The following is a 20705-nucleotide window of genomic DNA, read 5'->3' on the forward strand; positions in this document are numbered from 1 at the left end:
ATATGCCAATGAGGCTAGAAATAGGAAGACAGTGCAGCTAAACACGTGGCTAAACAGCTGATGTAGGAGGGAGGGTTTCAGATATCTGGATCATTGGGATCTCTTCAGGGACAGGAGGGACCTGTACAAGAAGGACGGGTTGCATCTAAACTGGAGCGGCACAAATATCCTGCTGCGAGGTTTGCTAGCGTCATTCGGGAGGGTTTAAACTAGTGTGGCAGTGGGGTGGGAACCAGAGCAGTAGGACAGCAGGTGAAATCTTTGGCCTCCTTGTCTCAAGAGACAATGGGTAAGCGCTTGGAGGTGGTCAGTGGTGTGTGGAGCAGCGCCTGGAGTGGCTATAAAGCCCAATTCTAGAGTGACAGACTCTTCCACAGGTGCTGCAGATAAAATTGGTTGACAGGGCTGTTACACAGTTGGCTCTCTCCTTGCGCTTCTGTCTTTTTTCCTGCCAACTGCTAAGTCTCTTCGACTCACCACGCTTTAGCCCCGCTTTTATGGTTGCCCCGCAGCTCTGGCGATCGCTGGGAACTGACTCCCACGACTTGTGATCAATGTCACAGGACTTCATGTCGCGTTTGCAGATGTCTTTAAGGCGGAGACAAGGACGGCCGGTGGGTCTGATACCAGTGACGAGCTCGCTGTGCAATGCGCCCTTGGGGATCCTGCCATCTTCCATGCGGCTCACATGGCCAAGCCATCTCAGGCGCCGCTGGCTTAGTAGGGTGTATATGCTGGGGATGATGGCCACCTCGAGGACTTCTATGTTGGAGATACGGCCCTGCCACCTGATGCCAAGGATTCTCCGGAGGCAGCGAAGATGGAATGAATTGGCTGACGGACGTTGTCCAGGCCTCGCTGCCGTAGAGCAAGGTACTGAGGCCACAGGCTTGATACACTTGGACTTTTGTGTTCTGTGTCAGTGTGCCATTTTCCCACACTCTCTTGGCCAGTCTGGACATAGCAGAGGAAGCCTTTCCCATGCGCTTGTTGAATTCTGCATCGAGAGACAGGTTACTGGTGATAGTTGAGCCTAGGTAGGTGAACTCTTGAACCACTTCCAGAGTGTGGTCGCCGATATTTATGGATGGAGCATTTCTGACGTCCTGTCCCATGATGTTCGTTTTCTTGAGGCTGATGGTTAGGCCAAATTCGGTCCAGGCAGCCTCAATCCTGTCGATGAGTCTCTGCAGACACTCTTCAGTGTGAGATGTTAATGCAGCATCATCACCTAAGAGGAGTTCCCTGATGAGGACTTTCCGTACTTTGGTCTTCGCTGTTACACGGGCAAGGTTGAACAACCTGCCACCTGATCTTGTGTGGAGGAAAATTCCTTCTTCTGAAGACTTGAACGCATGTGAGAGCAGCAGGGAGAAGAAGATCCCAAACAGTGTAGGTGCGAGAACACAGCCCTGTTTCATGCCACTCAGGATAGGAAAGGGGTCTGATGAGGCGCCGCAATGCTGAATTGTGCCTTTCATATTGTCATGGAATGAGGTGATGATACTTAGTAGCTTTGGTGGGCATCCAATCTTTTCTAGTAGTCTGAAGAGACCACATCTGCTGACGAGGTCAAAGGCTTTGGTGAGATCAATGAAAGCAACGTAGAGGGGCATCTGTTGTTCACGGCATTTCTCCTGTAGCTGGCGAAGGGAGAACAGCATGTCAATGGTGGATCTCTCTGCTCGAAAGCCACACTGTGCCTTAGGGTAGACACGCTCAGCCAGCTTCTGGAGCCTGTTTAAAGCGACTCGAGCGAAGACTTTCCCCACTATGCTGAGCAGGGAGATTCCACGGTAGTTGTTGCAGTCACCGCGGTCACCCTTGTTCTTATAGAGGGTGATGATATTGGCATCGCGCATGTCCTGTGGTACTGCTCCCTCGTCCCAGCACAGGCAAAGCAGTTCGTACAGTGCTGAAAGTATAGCAGGCTTGGCACTCTTGATGATTTCAGGGGTAATGCCGTCCTTCCCAGGGGCTTTTCCGCTGGCTAGAGAATCAATGGCATCACTGAGTTCCGATTTTGTTGGCTGTTCTTCCAGCTCATCCATGACAGGCAGAGACTGGGCTGCATTGAGGGTGGTCTCAGTGACAACATTTTCCCTGGAGTACAGGTAGTGCTGGGTAATGCTCCACCCAGCGGTCCATTTGCTTGCGTTGGTCAGTGATCGTGTCCCCTGATTTAGATTTGAGGGGGGCAATCTTCTTGATGGTTGGCCCAAAAGCTCTCTTAATGCCATCATACATTCCTCTGATATTTCCGGTGTCAGATTCCAGCTGAATATGACTGCATAGGTGTTGTCAGTAGTCATTTGCGCAGCGCCTGACTGTTCTTTGTGCAGCGCTTCAGGCTGCTTTAAGTGCTACGGATGTTAACTCGCTGGGGGCTTTCTTGTAGTTCAGCAGTGCAATGCGCTTAGCGGCTATTACAGGTTCCAGCTCTTCAATGTGAGATTGAAACCAGTCTGCATTCCGCTTCACACGTTTGCCATAGGTGGTCATTGCTGAGTCATAGATGGCATCTCTGATGTGGGCCCACTTGGTCTCTGCATCCCCTGTGGAAGTATTTTGAAGGGCTTTTTCAAGTGAATTTAAAAAACTTACGTAACAGCTGTGGATGTGAAATTCTGCTAGTGTTGATGCACGGGCGACCCTTCTGCTTGGAGTGATGCAGCTTCTTTGGTTTGAGGCTAACCTTGCTGCATACCAGGGAGTGGTCGGTGTCGCAGTCTGCACTGTGGAAGCTGCGTGTGATTTGAACACTGTTTAAAGAGGCTCGCCTTGTGACGATGAGATCCAGCTGGTGCCAACGACGTGATCTTGGGTGCCTCCAAGAAACCTGGTGACAGGGTTTAGTGTGAAAGAATGAGTTGGTGATGCAGAGGTTATGATAGGTACACAACTCAAGCAGTCTCTGTCCATTTTCATTCATCCTACCAATGCCATAGCACCCAAGGCAGGAGGGCCATGAGTCATGGTCGGCCCCAACCCTGGCATTAAAGTCCCCCAGTAGGAACAGGTGTTCGGTGTTGGGGATGCTACTAATGATATTAGGGAGTTCCTTGTAGAACTGGTCTTTAGCTTCAGGTGGGGAGCACAGTGTTGGAGCTTAGATGCTGAGTAGGTGTACTAGACCAGAGGCGGTGAACAGTCGGATAGACAGTATGCATTCCGAGCCATTTGAGGGTGGCTTTATCATGTTGAGCAAAGAGTTTCTGATGGCGAAGCCCACTCCATGCTGTCTTGGTTCCTCAGGATCCCTACCCTGCCAGAAGAAGGTGTAGTCTTGCTCTCTTAAAGATCCGCTTCCAGGGAGGCGTGTCTCCTGAAGTTCTGCAATGTCCACATTGAGTCTACTGAGCTTGTTGTTAATGATGGCGGTCTTCTGAGAATCGTTGATTTGTGTAAGGTCTTCCGACAGGCCAGGACACATAGTTCTGACGTTCCAGCTTGTAAAACGAAGGGCTGGTACCTTCTTTCCTTTTTTGGTCATGCTGTTTGGTGCGGTGTTACAGTCCACTTGTCGGGCAATGACCCTGAGCTCCAAGCACCCATTGAAGCAGGTGGACTGTGGCGGGACAGAACCTTACTGACCGGGGGCTGCCCGGTTTGAGGCGGGCGGTTGCTGTCCAGTGAGATGCGATGACCTCTCCCACCGACAAAGGCAACCCGTGGCGCCCAATCTCTACGCCAATTGAGCTGGACTGATAACCCGTAACTGCTACCTTCTGTGTTGATTTGGTTGCTGTGAGGCGACTATGGAGTGACCTCTCCATGGCGCATGCCTGGGCGGATGTATGGAGGCTGTGAGTTGCCCAAGCGTCAAAACCCCCCTCTCGGCCTTCCTGGTGGGCTCCAAAGGAGTGCAGAGCACGACATTTGGCACCGGTATGGCTGCAGGAACTGCCGGCAACATGCCAAAGGTGACACATGACTGCCTTCGGGGTTCCGCTCCGGATTTTCTGTTAGGGTTTACTCCCTTAGCCTTGGTCTCTCCCAAGACGCCCACAAGGCAGTGGGGTTGTTAGGGCCCCGACACAGGGGTAGGTGGATGCCAGTGGGAGGAGGTGGGGGGAAGGGGGTGTGGGGGGGGAGGGGATACGAGGAGGAGGGATGCGGTGGGAAGGGGTGGAGGGAAGTGGGTGCGAGGGAGGGCTGGGAAGGGGGCTGCAGTGGGTAGGGGAGAGGGGTGCAGGGGAAGGGGGGTGCGAGGGGAAGATGGTGCAAGGGGGAAGCTGGGAATTGGGTGCGAGGGGGGCGAGCTGGGAGTGGGGGGGGGGGTGGCGGGGAGAGGGTGCAGGTAATAAAGCATTTCATCAGCTCCCACCATTGTCCCTTTTACAATGATGTACTGCTACTGGGATCGGGATCCGGGAGCCGAGCCGGAGTTGTGGGGAAAGTTTGCATGGAAACAGCGCGGAGTCGCCGAGTGAGCGGGAGCCACTGCCGGGACCACGTGGCTGCTCTTCCTCCTGATCGCCGCCGTGGACGGGCTCCCTGAACACAGCCATGTGGCCTTCCTGTCCAGTTGGCCAAGCTTGGCAACCACTGGCAGGGTCTTCATCACCATTTCTTTCCCGGATTGCCAGCCGTTCACCCTCTCTCTGTGGTGAAGTCCTCTCCCAGCCTTTTGCGTCCACCGCCCTGGACGCCGCCATCTCGGCTTTTAATAACTGAGGGGAAACTAGTAAATAAGGCCAGTAAGACTAAGAGGAAGAGCAGGCAGGGAGATGTTGCGGAGCACAGCGGGACTGGTGGTCTGAAGTGCATTTGTTTCAATGCAAGAAGTATAACAGGTAAGGCAGATGAACTTAGAGCTTGGATTAATACTTGGAACTATGATGTTGTTGCTATTACAGAGACTTGGTTGAGGGAAGGACAGGATTGGCAGCTAAATGTTCCGGGATTTAGAAGCTTCAGGTGGGATAGAGGGGGATGTAAAAGGGGTGGGGGAGTTGCATTACTGGTTAAGGAGAATATCACAGCTGTAGATTAGATTAGATTAGATTAGATTAGAGTAGATTAGAGATACAGCACTGAAACAGGCCCTTCGGCCCACCGAGTCTGTGCCGAACATCAACCACCCATTCATACTATTCCTACACTAATCCCATATTCCCACCAAACATCCCCACCTGTCCCTATATTTCCCTACCACCTACCTTTCCGAATGACAATTTATAATGGCCAATTTACCTGTCAACCTGCAAGTCTTTTGGCTTGTGGGAGGAAACCGGAGCACCCGGAGAAAACCCACGCAGACACAGGGAGAACTTGCAAACTCCACACAGGCAGTACCCGGAATTGAACCCGGGTCCCTGGAGCTGTGAGGCTGCGGTGCTAACCACTGCGCCACTGTGCTGCGGGAGGACACCTCGAAGGGGTCATGCAGCGAGGCAATATGGGTGAAGCTCAGGAATAGGAAGGGTGCAGTCACGATGTTGGGGGTTTACTACAGGCCTCCCAACAGCCAGCGGGAGGTAGAGGAGCAGATATAGAGACAGATTTTGGAAAGATGTAAAAGTAACAGGGTTGTAGTGGTGGGTGATTTTAACTTCCCCTATATTGGCTGGGAGCACTTAGTGCTAGGGGCTTGGATGGGGCAGAATTTGTAAGCAGCATCCAGGAGAGCTTCTTGAAACAATCTGTAGATAGTCCAACTAGGGAAGGGGCCGTACTGGACCTGGGATTGTGGAATGAGCCCGGCCAAGTGGTCGAAGTCTCAGTCGGGGAGCATTTCAGGAACAGTGACCATAATTCCGTAAGTTTTAAGGTACTTGTGGATAAGGATAAGAGTAGTCCTCAGGTGAAGGTGCTAAATTGGGGGAAGGCTAATTATAACAATATTAGGCAGGAACTGAAGAATTTAGATTGGGGGCAGCTGTTTGAGGGTAAATCAACATCTGACATGTGGGAGTCTTTCAAACGTCAGTTGATTAGAATCCAGGACCGGCGTTCCTGTGAGGAAGAAGGATAAGTTTGGCAAGTTTCGCGAACCTTGGATAACGAGGGATATTGTGAGCCTAGTCAAAAAGGAAGCATTCGTAAGGGCTAGAAGGCTGGGAACAGACGGAGCCCTTGAGGAATATAAAGAAAGTAGGAAGGAACTTAAGTAAGGAGTCAGGAGGGCTAAAAGAGGTCATGAAAAGTCATTGGCAAACAGGATTAAGGAGAAACCCAAGGCTTTTTATACGTATATAAAGAGCAAGAGGGTAACCAGGGAAAGGGTTGGCCCACTCAAGGACAGAGGAGAGAGTCTATGTGTGGAGCCAGAGGAAATGGACGAGGTACTAAATGAGTACTTTGCATCAGTATTCACCAAAGAGAAGGACTTAGTGGATGATGAGCCTAGGGAAGGGAGTGTAGATAGTCTCAGTCATCTCATTATCAAAAAGGAGGAGGTGCTGGGCGTCTTGCACAGCATTAAAGTAGATAAGTCCTCAGGGGCTGATGGGATCTACCCCAGAATACGGAGGGAGGCAAGGGAAGAAATTGCTGGGGCCTTGACAGAAATCTTTGTATCCTCATTGGCTACGGGTGAGGTCCCAGAGGACTGGAGAATACCTAATGTTGTTCCTTTGTTTAAGAAGGGTAGCAAGGATAATCCAGGAAATTACAGGCAATTGAACCTTACGTCAGTGGTAGGGAAATTATTAGAGAGGATTCTTCGGTACAGGATTTACTCCCATTTGGAAACAAATGAACTTATTAGCGAGAGGCAGCATGGTTTTGTGAAGGGGAGGTCGTGTCTCACTAACTTGATTGAGTTTTTGAGGAAGTGACGAAGATGATTGATGAAGGAAGGGCAGTGGATGTTGTCTATATGGACTTCAGTAAAGCCTTTGACAAGGTCCCTCATGGCAGACTGGTACAAAAGGTGAAGTCACATGGGATCAGAGGTGAGCTGGCAAGATGGATACAGAACTGGTTCAGTCATAGAAGACAGAGGGTAGCAGTGGAAGGGTGCTTTTCTGAATGGAGGGCTGTGACTAGTGGTGTTCCGCAGGGATCAGTGCTGGGACCTTTGCTGTTTGTAGTATATATAAATGATTTGGAGGAAATTGTAGTTGGTCTGATTAGTAAGTTTGCAGACGACACAAAGGTTGGTGGAGTTGCAGATAGTGATGAGGATTGTCAGAGGATACAGCAGGATATAGATCGGTTGGAGACTTGGGGGGAGAAATGGCAGATGGAGTTTAATCTGGACAAATTTGAGGTAATGCATTTTGGAAGATCTAATACAGGTGGGAAGTATACAGTAAATGGCAGAACCCTTAGGAGTATTGACAGGCAGAGAGATCTGGGCGTACAGGTCCACAGGTCACTGAAAGCGGCAACGCAGATGGATAAGGTAGTCAAGAAGGCATATGGCATGCTTGCCTTCATCGGTCGGGGCATAGAGTATAAAAATTGGCAAGTCATGCTGCAGCTGTACAGAACCTTAGTTAGGCCACACTTAGAATTTTGCACCAGCGACAGTGAAGGCACGGCGATATAGATCCAAGTCAGGATGGTGTGTGACTTGGAAGGGAACTTACAGATGGTGGTGTTGCCATGCATCTGCTGCCCTTGTCCTTCTAGTTTGTAGAAGTCACAGGTATGGAAGGTGCTGTCAAAGGAGCCTTTGTGAATTGCTGCAGTGCATCTTGTAGATGGTAGACACTGCTGCCACTGTGCGTCGGTGGTGGAGGGAGTGAATGTTGAAGGTGGTGGATGGGGTGCCAATCAAGCAGGCTGTTTTGTTCTGGATGGCGTCGAGCTTCTTGAGTGTGTTGGAGCTGTACCTATCCAGGTAAGTGGAAAGTATTCCATCACACTCTTGACTTGTGCCTTGTAGATGGTGGACAGGCATTGGGGAGATGAGTTACTCACTGAAAACGTCCCATCCTCTGATCTGCTCTTGTAGCAATGAGATAATGAGCAGATAATTTATTTTAGTGATGTTGATTGAGGGATAACCTCTTCTTAGGCAGTCCCTCAGGATTGAGGATGACTTGCTTCCATTCCGGTTCAATGAGTTCTGAGGCTGTTAAGTACAATGCATGATCTGCAGACTCTGCCATAAGGGGCAGGTGGTGCTTGAAGGGTCTGGTAGATGAGTAGTTTGGAGGTTTGTGCACTCCCTCTGGTGCCTTGACATCGTCTCCGTATGTTCCTGATGACGTCCCTCGAGGTGTACGATGCCTTCCTGAATGAGCTTTCTCCATCTAGGACAGTCGCGAGCCAGGGACTCCCATGAGTCAACGGGGATGTTTGATCTCTTCAGAGATGCTTTGAGGACATCTCTAAAGCATTTTCATTGTCCTCCTGGGAGTCTCCTGCCATGACCAAGTTCTGAGTAGAAGAGCTGCTTCAGGAGTCTGGTATCAGGCATGTGAATGACAAGTCCCACACAGCAGAACTGTTCTTGGGTGATTAGCACCCCAAAATGCTGGGCAGGTTGGCTTGGGAGAGGACGCTGCTGTTTCACTGCCTTTCTAGCCACCTGATTTTGAGGCACCTCTGGTGGTGCTTCTCCAGTGCTTTGAGGTACCTGCTGTAGGTTGTCCAAGTCTCTGAAGCATATAGCAGCGCAGAGATCATTGCTGCCTGGTAAACCGTGATCTTAGTCTCAGGTTTGAGATTCTGATCCTCAAATACTCTCTCCCTCAGTCAGCTGAGCTGGCACATTGAAGGCAATGATGAATCTGATCATCTATGTCCTACTTCGCCGAGAGGAGGCTGCCAAGATATGGAAAATGGTCCACATTTTCCAGGAGCTTGCCATTGATCTTGATTGACGGGGGAGATGTTGTGCTGTGGGAGATGGTTGGAAGAGGACCTACGTTTTCCAAGCGTTTCGTGAAAGACCCACTTTCTCATATGCTTCGGAGAAGTTGACAATGATCTGGAGCATAGTTTCAGAGTGAGTGCATATGCAAGCATTATCTGTATACTGAAGCTCGACAACTGAGGTTGGAGCAATTTTGGTTTTGGATTGAAAGCAGTGTAGGTTGCACAGTTTCCCATCTGTTCTGTAGATTACCTCCACGCCTGCAGGTAGTTTGCTGGAGGTGTGGTGTAGCACTGCAGCGTAGAAAATGGAGAAGAGCCTTGCTTGACTCCAGTCTCGACTGAGATAGGGTCTATGGTGGTTCTGTTGGTGAGGATCCCGGCTTGCATGTCATTGTGGAGTGATCGGAAGATGGTGATAAACTTCTGAGGGCAGCCAAATTTGAGCAGGATGCTCCGTAAGCCTTTGCATGATAAATATTGACCAGGACACCAGGGAGAACTCCTCCACTCTTCTTCAAAAGAGTGCTCCGAGATCTTTTACATCCACCTGAGAGGGCATCTGTTTAACGTCTACTCCAAATGATGTTACCTCTAATAGTGCAATGCCCCCTCAGTACTGCACTGAAACGTTAGCCTGGACTTAGTGCTCAAGTCTCTGGAATGAAGCCCGCAACCTTTTGATTCAAAGGAGATATTGCTATCATTGAGCCATGGCTGGCACAGTAAAAAACAATCTCTTGAACAAGGAACCAGCATACTTCATGGGCATACGATTCTGCTAGTGAGATAAGCAACTGGATGACTATAATTGTGGATCCACAGACAATGGACTCCCAGAATCCAACTGAAACAAGGGCCAGTATTAAGGCAGCTTTTCTGGCAGAGGAAGAAAATGCATTGCTGTCAATTTCTAATCACCATCCATCCAGGTGAAGAATTATCCATGACTGTGAATAAACTTGACAGTGAAAATTTAAACCAATACAGGGAGTAGGAATAAACTAAAATTTATTTTTAAATAACTGCAATCACTTCAGCGATTGAGATATCAGGCTGTTCAGGCATCCCTGATCAGTCTGACTAATCTGTGATTAGTAGGTTAAGCAGCTGGACCTACAAAGTGCCTTGATCCCCCAGAGCACTGCCTGAAAGCGACTGACCACGCAGGTGTAATTACATCTGTTTTACCCACCTGGGGCCAAGTGTTTATGCATCTGCTGAGGACACGCTCCATATTCTTGCCTCCAGGCCTCCCAGCCATTAGCACCAAAGCATTTGTTCTGTACCCAGTGCATCGTACACAACAGCTAGCCAGATGGTCATTGTCCACGATAGCAATTATAACGTGCGGTGATGTACTAGCGGTGGGGAGAGACAGGCAGAAATGTAAATGCTCTCATTAACGGGTGGGTGATGAAACAACGATTTATATACGAAATATGACTAAATAGATGAAGGAAATAGGATAGATTTAACTTCTCTGTTATTGTCATTTTTTCTGTAAATGGTTCATACCACACATATGGACTAAAGTATAAGCTGTGGTTTCACCATCACAATTCAGAATTGATGGAAACAAATTAGTGCTGGAAAGGTGAATGGGATCAACTATGTGCTCTTGAATAGCTATATGTCCTTTTTGAAATAGGGAGACCATATTGCGCACAGTATTCCAGATGTGGATTCACCAGGACCGAATGCAATCTTAAAATGATCTCTCTGAATTTATAAGTTATATCCCTTGGTATGCATCCCAACATTCTGTTTGCCCATTTAGGAGCACTATGCTGATGGTATTAGTGACCTGTCTACTAAAACCCCAAGTTCTCTCTCCAACAGCTACATTCCTATTTAGCACATAATACACATCAACCTTCCTTCTGTCATAACCTCACATTTCCCTCTACTTACCGGCATCTGCCATTTCTCCCCCACTGACTGAAATCATCAAGATCCTTTTCCATTTGTACGCACTGATATTCATCAATTGCTGCTGCTCCCAATTTGGTATAATGTGCAAATTTGGATGCGATTCCTTCCCCTAAACTATTTATAAATTACAGCGTCCCCAACACTGACATTGTGGCCCTCCATGGTATATGACCCTCAAACACATATTTTTCAATGGCCTATTGCAAATCCATTTCAATACATTTCCATCTATCCCATGGACTTGGACCTGTTATGTGGAACAATATCATATGTCTTCCTGAAATGCAGATAGATAACTCACTGGAGGTAAAATTCAGCTTTGGCAGGGGCACAAAATGGATTGAATCAGATTGTCTGTTTATTTAGAGACCCCTCTGTTTCCCTATTATTAACCAGGACTGTTAGCTTATCAAATAAATCCAATAAATTAAGAAATAAATGACGCATCACTTCTGTAACCATGCTGACAACCTTGGATTAGCTTATGCACCTCAAGAGGCTCCCTTATAGTATCTCTCTCTCTTTCTCTCTTTGGCCTCCTTGTCTCGAGAGACAATGGGTAAGCGCCTAGAGGTGGTCAGTGGTTTGTGAAGCAGCACCTGGAGTGGCTACAAAGGCCAATTCTAGAGTGACAGATCATGACTGATCTGTAACTTAACCCCATTTATCCACACCCATAACTCTAAATACCCATACCTAACACTAATCTATTAATCTCAGTTCTGAAATTTTCAACTGATTGCCCCAGCATCAACGGTTTTTGAGGGGGAGAGTTCCAGACTTCCACTACCCTTTGTGTGAAGAATTTCCTCATGTCATCATCCCTGCTCTAATTTTAAGGTTACGTCCCCTGTTCTGGACTGCCCCACCAGAGGAAATAGTTTCTCTCTACCTACCCTATCAAATCCTTTAAGGATCTTCAACACCTCAATTGAATCACCCCTTAATCTTCTATACTTGAGGAATACAAGTCTAATGTATGCAACCTGTCCTCGTAATTTAACCCTTTTAGCCCTGGTGACACTTTGGTGAATCTGCACTGCACCTCCTTCATGATCAATATATCCTTCCTGAGATGCAGTACCCAAAACTGAATGCAATACTTTAAATGAGGTCTGACCAGGGATATATATACATAACTTCTACCCCTTTGTATTCCAGCCCTCTTCATAAAGGCCAACACTCCTTCAGAAACTTGGGATAAAAGTTGTAAGAGCCAGGAGCATTATCTACCTTCAGCCGTGTTTATCAGTATGTGGGCCTGCACTTACTAGGAACTGGTTAAGACAGTAGGTGCTGTTCTGTTGCAGGGAAGCAGGACTATGCCTAGGACAGGCCTCCTAGGGCTATTCTATCCTACTGACACTAACACAGTGGGGTGGCGCAGTGGTTAGCACTGCAGCCTCACAGCTCCAGGGAACCGGGTTCGAATCTGGGTACTGCCTGTGCGGAGTTTGCAAGTTCTCCCTGTGTCTGCGTGGGTTTCCTCCGGGTGCTCCGGTTTCCTCCCACATGCCAAAGACTTGCAGGTTGATAGGTTAATTGGCCATTATAAAAAAAATTGCCCCTAGTATAGGTAGGTGGTAGGGAAATATATAGGGACAGGTGGGGATGTGGTAGGAATATGGGATTAGTGTAGGATTAGTATAAATGGGTGGTTAATGGTCGGCACAGACTCGGTGGGCCGAAGGGCCTGTTTCAGTGCTGCATCTCTAAAAAAAAACAACTGTTGTCATTTTCCATCAGGTGTGGACATAAGAAAAATTGGCAAATTTCACAGTAGCTCCTATGGCCCCTTTAAAGATGGAACAAATCAAGTCAGACAGTTTATATTTCTATTTACAATCAGTGGCTAGAAACTCACCTTATGTTAATTCTACTTGGGTTCCTTTTCACTGGTGACTATTCACTATCCCATTAGAAAGGGCCAAATAGTTGCTCTGGATGCAGAGTAGCAGTCAGGAGCAAATGAGGTGCCCTGAAACATGGTGTGAAATGCTTCTTCTGTCCAATGACCATCTTCCAAAAGTTTAGTAATACTGTTACAATTGCTGTTGCTTTCCAACAAAACTAGACTGCCCAGCTGTTATTGTAAACATCGACAACTCTAGAACTTTCAACAGCAGAATTATATTGAAGAAAAATCGATTGATTTCTTTCAACGTTTTAATATTTGCCTAAATTTTCCAGGCCAGATTGCCAGAAAAGTTGTAAATTCAGATTCTGCCAACTGCCACACAGACATCTATCATTAGTAAAATGTTCAAAGTGTTTACTGCTAAACTTCCATTCTTTGAAACAATTTTATTACTGAGTTTAAAAAAAAACAATATTGCTGTAAGTCTACTGTTAGAACAGTTCAATATAGCCTTTAGAGTTTCAACCTTGCCACCTCACATAGCTCTTCCACTCCATGGTCTCCATCACTGAAAGCCATCGACATCATCTACCACCTTCCAACCAAAGTACCCACAATTTTTTTTTTGCCGTGTGTGGCCAATTTGTTCAAGTGTGCGGGCCCTTTAAATTATTTTGGGTGGCCGCGCACATGCAGTAACTTAAAGAGGCCCACTTATGCACATCCTGTATAGAAACCTTCGGGTTGCTGCATGGCCACACAGCTTAGTGGGACCATTGCTTCCAACCCCAATCCTTCTGTATTCAACCACTGAATAAAAGTCTCCCCCATGTCTCTTATAACAATCTACTGCCTAGAACCTGGCATGCCCTTTGCCATGATATCGCGGCAGATGTCAATCTGCACAACCACCTTTGATGCCCTTGTCTCCGGTAAACTCTTTATCTTTCCCATTATGGTTGGCTCCAGTATCACTAATCCAATTGTAGCCAGAGCATCACCAGCAATGGCTTCTCTTCCTGCTGCATCACTGTTAGTTCTGGAATCCCCCAAGGATCTATCCTTTTGTTTTTCCTCTTCTGCATATTGTGTCAGCAACATTGTCCGAAGACATAGGGTCAATTTTCATATATATTGATGAAAACCAGCTCTGCCTCTCCAACACTTCTCGACTACTCCATTGCTCCAGCTAAACACCGAGAAGACTGAAGCCATTATCTTCAGCCCCCGCGCCAAACTCTGTACTCTTGCCATTGATATTATTCTTGTCCTAGCCTCTGTCTCAGGTTGAATCAAACTATCCACAACCTCGATGTCCTATTAAGCCTGACCTGAGCTTCTACCCCCATATTATCTCCATTACAAAGACTGCCTACTTCCACCTGCATGACATTGCCCATCTCCTTCCTGCCTTAGCCCAACTGCTGCTCAAACTCTCACCCATAACTTTTTCACCTCTAGACGCAACTATTCCAATGCTCTCCTGCACATCCATCCCATGCTCCATAAACTTCAGCTCTTCCAAAATTCTGCTGCCTATATCCTACCCTGCACCATGTCTCGTTCACCCATCACTCCTGTGCTTGCTGACCTACACTACTCTCAGTCCCCCAACACATCCAATATAAAATCCTCATCTTAAGTCCCTTCATGACTTCATCCTCCGCCATCTTTGCGATCTCCTCCAGCTCAGCTCCGCCTCTGTAACTCTGCTTCTCCAACTCTGGCCTATTGTGCCTCCTCCCCTCCCTCTCCCCAATCACTGGCAGTTGTGCCTTCAGCCATCTAGTCCCTATGCTCTGGAACTCCCTTTCCAAACTCCTCTACTTCTCCGCATCCCTTTCCTCTCTTAAGTCACACTTTAGAACGGCAGTGAGATAAATGATCGATTAACATGTCTTTGTTAGTGTTGGTTGAGGAAGAAATGTTGGCCAGAATACTTGGAATGCTCCTCACTCTTTCAGCAGGGCCATGAGATCTCCAACATCCATCTGAATAGCTAGACAAAGCCTAGGTTTAAAATTACATTCAAAGGCCAATGGCTCCAACAATGCAGCATTCCCTAAGTATTGCACTTAGATTAGGTACTTAAATCCTAATGTGGGATTTGAAGCCACAACCATCTGACTCAGAGCAGAGGTGACTACCAACTGAGTCAAGATGACCCTATCATACAAATGCATTAAGCATTGGAATGCAATACTACTACTGCACTATATTGTGTTCTTGTACATTACAAAAGTACTTCATTGGCTGTAATATGCTTTGGGATGTCCTGAAGTCATGAAAAGCACTAGATGAATACAAGTTTTTCCATCTCTCTTGTAATTTCCAGGTTATAGTTTCTCTGTGCGTTGTGAAAGACAGTTTATCATTGTACAATGTGACTACCTGGCCTGAGCTGTTGTGTGATGTCATCTCTGCTGTGCTGTAGAAAAGAAAACTTTCTTGCAGTATTACACTGGACACTCAGGTAAAGGCCAGCTGCAGTCGGTAGCTGGGATGGCTCCAGTAAGTTCCACATCAATGAAGGTTAAAGATTAAAAGCTGCTGTTCAGGAGGTGACGATCTGGTTGGAACTTTCAGGTAAGCTGATCCCAGGAAGGAGCTTGTCTGGGTGAAAGGAAATGGAGGGATTGATGGGAGCCAGGAGTCGTATTCAGTGCAGTCAAGAATTACCCACAGCTGCATATGCCACCTGCACCAAACTGGTAATGACAGCCATTGTTCAAAATATTCCTGTTGTTCGTGCTGTGTAGGGGAAGCTATTTAATGAGCACAAACGTGGCTTAAAAGTCAGCTCTCAAGTCAGGAAATGAAACTGAGCATAATTGGACAGACCGTTTTCTACACATTGACCCTGAGCTACCATTAATGATCAAAAGATAATATACCTCATTTGGCAATTATAATTATCAACAACAAAACAACAGCAACTTACATTTATATATTGCATTTATCATAGTAAAAAAATCCCAAGGCACTTAACAAGAGCGACATCAATAAAAACACCAAGCCACAGAAAGAGCTATCAGGGAAAGATGACCAAAAGCTTGATTAAAGACATAAATTTTAAGGGACATCTTAAAAGAGACAAGACAGGAAGAGAGGCAGAGAGGTTTAGGAAGGGAGTTCCAGAACTTTGGACCAAGGCAGCTGAAAGCATGGTCACCAATGGAGTGATTAAAATCGGGGATGCACAAGAGGCCAGAATGGGAAGAGTGCAGGCCTGTGGGGCTAGCTGAAGGTTATAGAGATAGGGAGGGGCGAGGCCATGGAGAGATTTGAAAACAAGGATGAGAATTTTAAAATTGAGGTGTTGTTGGACTGGAAGTAGTGAAGGTCAGCAAGCAAAGGTATGATGGGTGAACAGGACTTGGTGCAGGTTAAGACACAGGCAGCAGAGTTTTGGATGAGCACAAGTTTATGTAGGGTGGAAGTTTATGTAGGGAGCTATTAGAATAGTCAAGTCTAAGGCAACAAAGGCATGGATGAGGGTTCCAGCAGCAGTTGAACTGAGGCAAGGTTGGAGTGGAACGATGTTATGGAGGTAGAAGTAGGCAGTTTTGCTGATGGCACGGATGTGTGATCAGATGTGTGATCAGAAACTCATCCATGGGCCAAACACAACACTGAGATTGTGAATGTTTTACTCAAACTAAGACAGTTGCCACGGCTGGAAACCATGGCCAGGGAATGGAATTTGTGGAGGGGACCAAAGACAATGACTTCAGTCTTCCCAATATTCAGCTGGAGGAAAATTCTACTTATCCAATATTGGATATCGGATAAGCAGTACGACAAATCAGAGACAGTGGAGGGGTGCAAAGAGATGGTGGTGAGATAGAGCTGAGTGTCGTCGAGCATAATCACCATTAGGTACATTAACTCCCACGACAGAAATCCCTCTACACTCATGAACATTTAAGCAACCACAAAGTTTTTTGTAGTTGATACATGGGATCTATCATATTATTTCTTAGACCTAGACTGTGCAGTAATATTGAACTCAAATCATCATCATTTTGTGAAATTATGGTTGTGCACAAAAGACATTTGAAATTTAAAAAATGCACATTGGTCAGATGACCAAAAGCTTGGTCAAAGAGGTAGATTTTAAGGAGTGTCTTAAAGAAGGAAAGTGAGGCGGAGAGGTATAGGAAGGGTATTCCAGAGCTTAGGACCTAGTCAACTGAAGGTGCCACTAATGGTGCAGTGATTAAAATCAGGGATGCACAAGAGGCCAGAATAAGAGGAACGCAGATATCTTGGAGGGTTGTGGGGCGAGGAGATTACAGAGATGGGGAGGGGCAAGGCCATGGATGGAGTTGAAAACAAGGATGAGAATTTTAAAATCAAGATGTTGCTTGACCGGGAGTTAATGTAGATCAACAAGCACAGGGGTAATAGAGGAACGGGACTTGGTGCGAGTTAAGACATGGGCAGCAGACTTTTAGATGACCTCAAGTTTACAAAGAGTAAAATGTAGGAGATCAACCAGGAGTGCGTTGGAATAGTCAAGTCTAGAGGTAACAAAGGCATGAATGAGGACGTCAGCAGCAGATGAGCTGAAACAGGGACGAAGTCGGGCAATGTTACGGAGGTGTAAATAGTCAGCCTTAGTGATGACATGAATATGAGGCCGGAAACCCATCTCGGGGCCAAGTGTGACACCAAAGTTGCGACCAGACTGGCTTACTCTCAGATTGTTGCCAGGGAGAGGGATGGAGTTGATAGCTAAGGAATGGAGTTTGGAGCCAGGAGGCAAACCTACAGCTTCAGTCTTCCCAATATTTAATTGAAGGAAATTTCTGCTCGTCCAGTACTGGTTGTCGGATAAGTAGTCTGATAATTTAGCAACAGTGGAGGAGTCGAAAGAAGACAAAAGATTGGTTAACATTTTGGCATAAATCCTTCATCAGACCTGAACTAACTAAGTGTCTGGTAACTACTGAAGCGTTTTATGACAGCCCTCTCTTCTCACCTCCCCTACACATGGTACACCTGTAAATGTACACCAAATCCAGGGCAAAAGTGGCAGCAGTGCCACCACTGTGTTTGGGAATCCACGGAAATGAGGAGTTCCAAGTTTCACTCAGCAGTCTATCAGCCCACCTCACTGCATAAGATCAATTGCACTAACATTTACTTTTCCAAGAGAAGAAAATGAATTAACATTCAGCTGTCGACCTTTTATCGGAACTGAGTTCTGATGAATAGGCTATGCCTGCAACTAGAACCTATCTTTTCTTTCTCATACTAGATGCTGGCCAAGCTACTGTGTAATTCAGGTTTTTTTCTGTATTATCCTGCAAACACATGATGGCAAGAATAAAGGGAAATCAAATGGAAACATGAGGAAGTACGTGACAGGAAAAGACCACTGCGGTTTCCAATATTCAAAATGAAAAAAAGCACATTATTTTTCACCCTCTAAACCCTTTACCGCCTTTTGACACTATCTGCCTCCCCGGCAGACTGTTCCGGACACTGCATTTTATTTCAGCATGTTTTTTCTTTAAACTGCCACATGTTACACTGATGATGCATTTACCACTGCCCCAAAATTAACTGAACCATCCTGCTACGTTTAAGTAACTGGCATACCCTGCAGATCATCTATTCTGAATTTTGTCATTATTAACTTTCAGGCTTCCCTTAAGGTGCCACCTGCACTTGTTCCATCTGTTTAAATTATCAGGGTAACAACAGCACAGGAACATGTGTAGTGTAGTCAGGTCTAGTAGAGCTTATTATGGTGGCAATGCATTAAAGACGGCCTTGCCATTTACTCGATTTGCATGTGGATATGCTGAGCAAGCGTGAGCGGTGTCTATACATATGTTTTATGTTAATCTGCTTGGTTCCTTGTGCTATTAAAATCATACTGGAAACTCAAGTCAAAATCCATTACCCTGTGCGCTTTGTGATGGTTCCCAGTGTCATGGGCTGTTTGATCTGCGCCAGGGGCAATACGATCGTCAGGGTTGGAATTGGTGAGAGCCGTGGATTTCCTAGATTGTTGTTTGTGAAACTGTTGTAACTATCCTGGCTGCTCAGTTTGCCTGCAAAATAGAGAGGAGAAAAAAAGTAAGAATTATTGCCCCAAAACTACAAACGTATCAAAACTTAAGCTATTTCCCTGAATGGTTTGCTGATATCGCCCACCCTTTAACACTAAATGTAATGTCTATTTCAAATGGGATGCTTAACCCCCACAGCACTGAATAAACTGCCATTCTATGTGATTCAGTTGACAGATGCAGTATACAATGCTTTAAGTGATGCTAATTCAAAGGTGTTTTAATATTACATGCACATTGATATCCAGAGTGACTTCAGTAGGTTGACTCCTGGCAGCAGCCTATGCCCATACTCTTTATATTGGTTATAAAAAACAGAGGGTGGTAGAAATCCTCAGCAGGTCAGGTAGCATCAGTGGAGAGAGATACAGAGATAATGTTTCAGGTCGATGACCTTCGTTTTTCTTCTGACGACAGGACATTAACCTGAAATGTCAACTCTGTTTCTCTCTTCACAGATCCTGCCTGACTTGCTGAGTATTACCAGCATTTTCTGATTTTATTTCAGATTTTCAGCAACTGCAGTATTTTGGTTTTGTATTAGTGTTTATATTGGTCTTTAGAGTAACTCCAGGAGTTTTAAACTGATATTCACAGTGTTTATATTGATCCCCAGCAGGACTGCAATAAACAATTTGGAGTTTGTAGTTATTGATACCTGGAGTGGGTCCAGTAGTAATAATTTGAGTACTAGTCCAATGCCTTCAATGCTTACACTCTTGCTAATTTCAAAGTTTTAAAATTAAGCTTCACAAGTATCTATCCAAAGCCACACTTGTGTGTGGTACTGCCTAAAGTCACACAGGGAGAACAAGATCCACACACCCTTTGGCAGAAGACTATTCACATATCAGCAACAGTCACACACACATTATGTTTTTGTACAAGCAACCTCATTGATCTGCACATGAACACCACACGTTTTCATTGTGGCTGAGATCAATCACAACACTTTAAAAGCAAAGCAGCATAAAATATTAAACATTTCATGTTCATGGAATGCAATGGGTGAGCTGTCCAAAAGCAAAGACCATACAATCTTTGAGTTCCTTCCTCATTTTTCTTTTCTCCTCCTAAGGATGTGAGTGCCGCTCTTAACGCGGGTATTTATTACCCATCCCTATTTGCCCTTCAGCAAGTGGTGGGCCTGCTTCTTGAGTCGCTGAAATCTATGTGGTGAAGATACTCCCACAGTGCTGTTAGGTAGAGAGTTCCAGGACTTTAACCCAGTGACGTGGGTAATATATGTCCAAGTCGGGATGATGTGTTAGTTGGAAGTGAACTCATTAGTCATGATGTTCCTATGCACCTTGCTGTTCTAGGCGGTAGAGGTCACTGGTTTGGGAGACGCTGTCAAAGAAGCTCTGATGAGCTGCTGCAGCCATGGTGGAGGAGGTGGATACTTCGATTTTTCTTTTGCTGTGTGCCCGCAGACCCAGCTGAAAGTATTTCAGAACCAATAGAATGTGTTTTTCACTACTTCCCATGAGAGCTGTCAAGTCCTGGGTGTCAATGGAAGTGCAATGTTCACCTCCTTCACACTGGCGAGTGGCAGCAGTGGGGGGGGAGGGGGTGCGGAGATGGTGGGAGGGTGTACCACGCCTTTCTGATAACAGGGTATTATCAAAGTAAAACAGCTATTAGATATTAGCCTCATAAGGGTTAACTTAATTCTAAGTTCTTTTTCTCTAAGTTTCCACACTTTGGTCGGAAAGGCAACTAATAGAAAGTGTACCACAGATGTTTATTATCCCAGCAGCCCGCCAAGAGTTATCTTTAGCTTCTTAAGAGACTTTAAGGAAGGAAGAAGGAGTGCACAACTCAAACCACAGTAACATAATACCTATTGTATTATGATACAAAGCCACGGGTTCTTCAAAGACAAAAAACAGCAGTGAAATTTGCAGTCACTGTCTCATGGTGTCTTACTGGGGGAAAAAAAACTTTGCACATTTTAGAACAAAGTTACAAGTGGCATGGTCTGCAGCCTCAATAAATAAATAAAACTGTAAAGAAAAGATAAAAGTTCTTGATCCAACACTGAAACAATTTGGAAT

General features: G+C 46.0%; 1 protein-coding gene across 10 annotated transcripts in view; it reads right to left on the reverse strand.

The window, feature by feature from the left end:
• Positions 1-20705, reverse strand: part of bcas3 (BCAS3 microtubule associated cell migration factor) — a 999028-nt gene that overhangs the window by 488458 nt on the left and 489865 nt on the right. For all 10 annotated transcript variants that reach the window (XR_010968797.1, XM_068010741.1, XM_068010743.1 and 7 more), the window contains one exon: positions 18480-18630. Coding sequence is in view for 9 of the 10 variants with exons in the window: in XM_068010741.1 (XP_067866842.1) it covers positions 18480-18630 (151 nt within the window). In the remaining variant the exon portion in view is untranslated. The remainder of the gene's footprint in view (positions 1-18479; positions 18631-20705) is intronic.

Source organism: Heterodontus francisci, chromosome 30 (genome assembly GCF_036365525.1).
Source record: "Heterodontus francisci isolate sHetFra1 chromosome 30, sHetFra1.hap1, whole genome shotgun sequence".
Lineage (NCBI taxonomy): Eukaryota > Metazoa > Chordata > Chondrichthyes > Heterodontiformes > Heterodontidae > Heterodontus > Heterodontus francisci.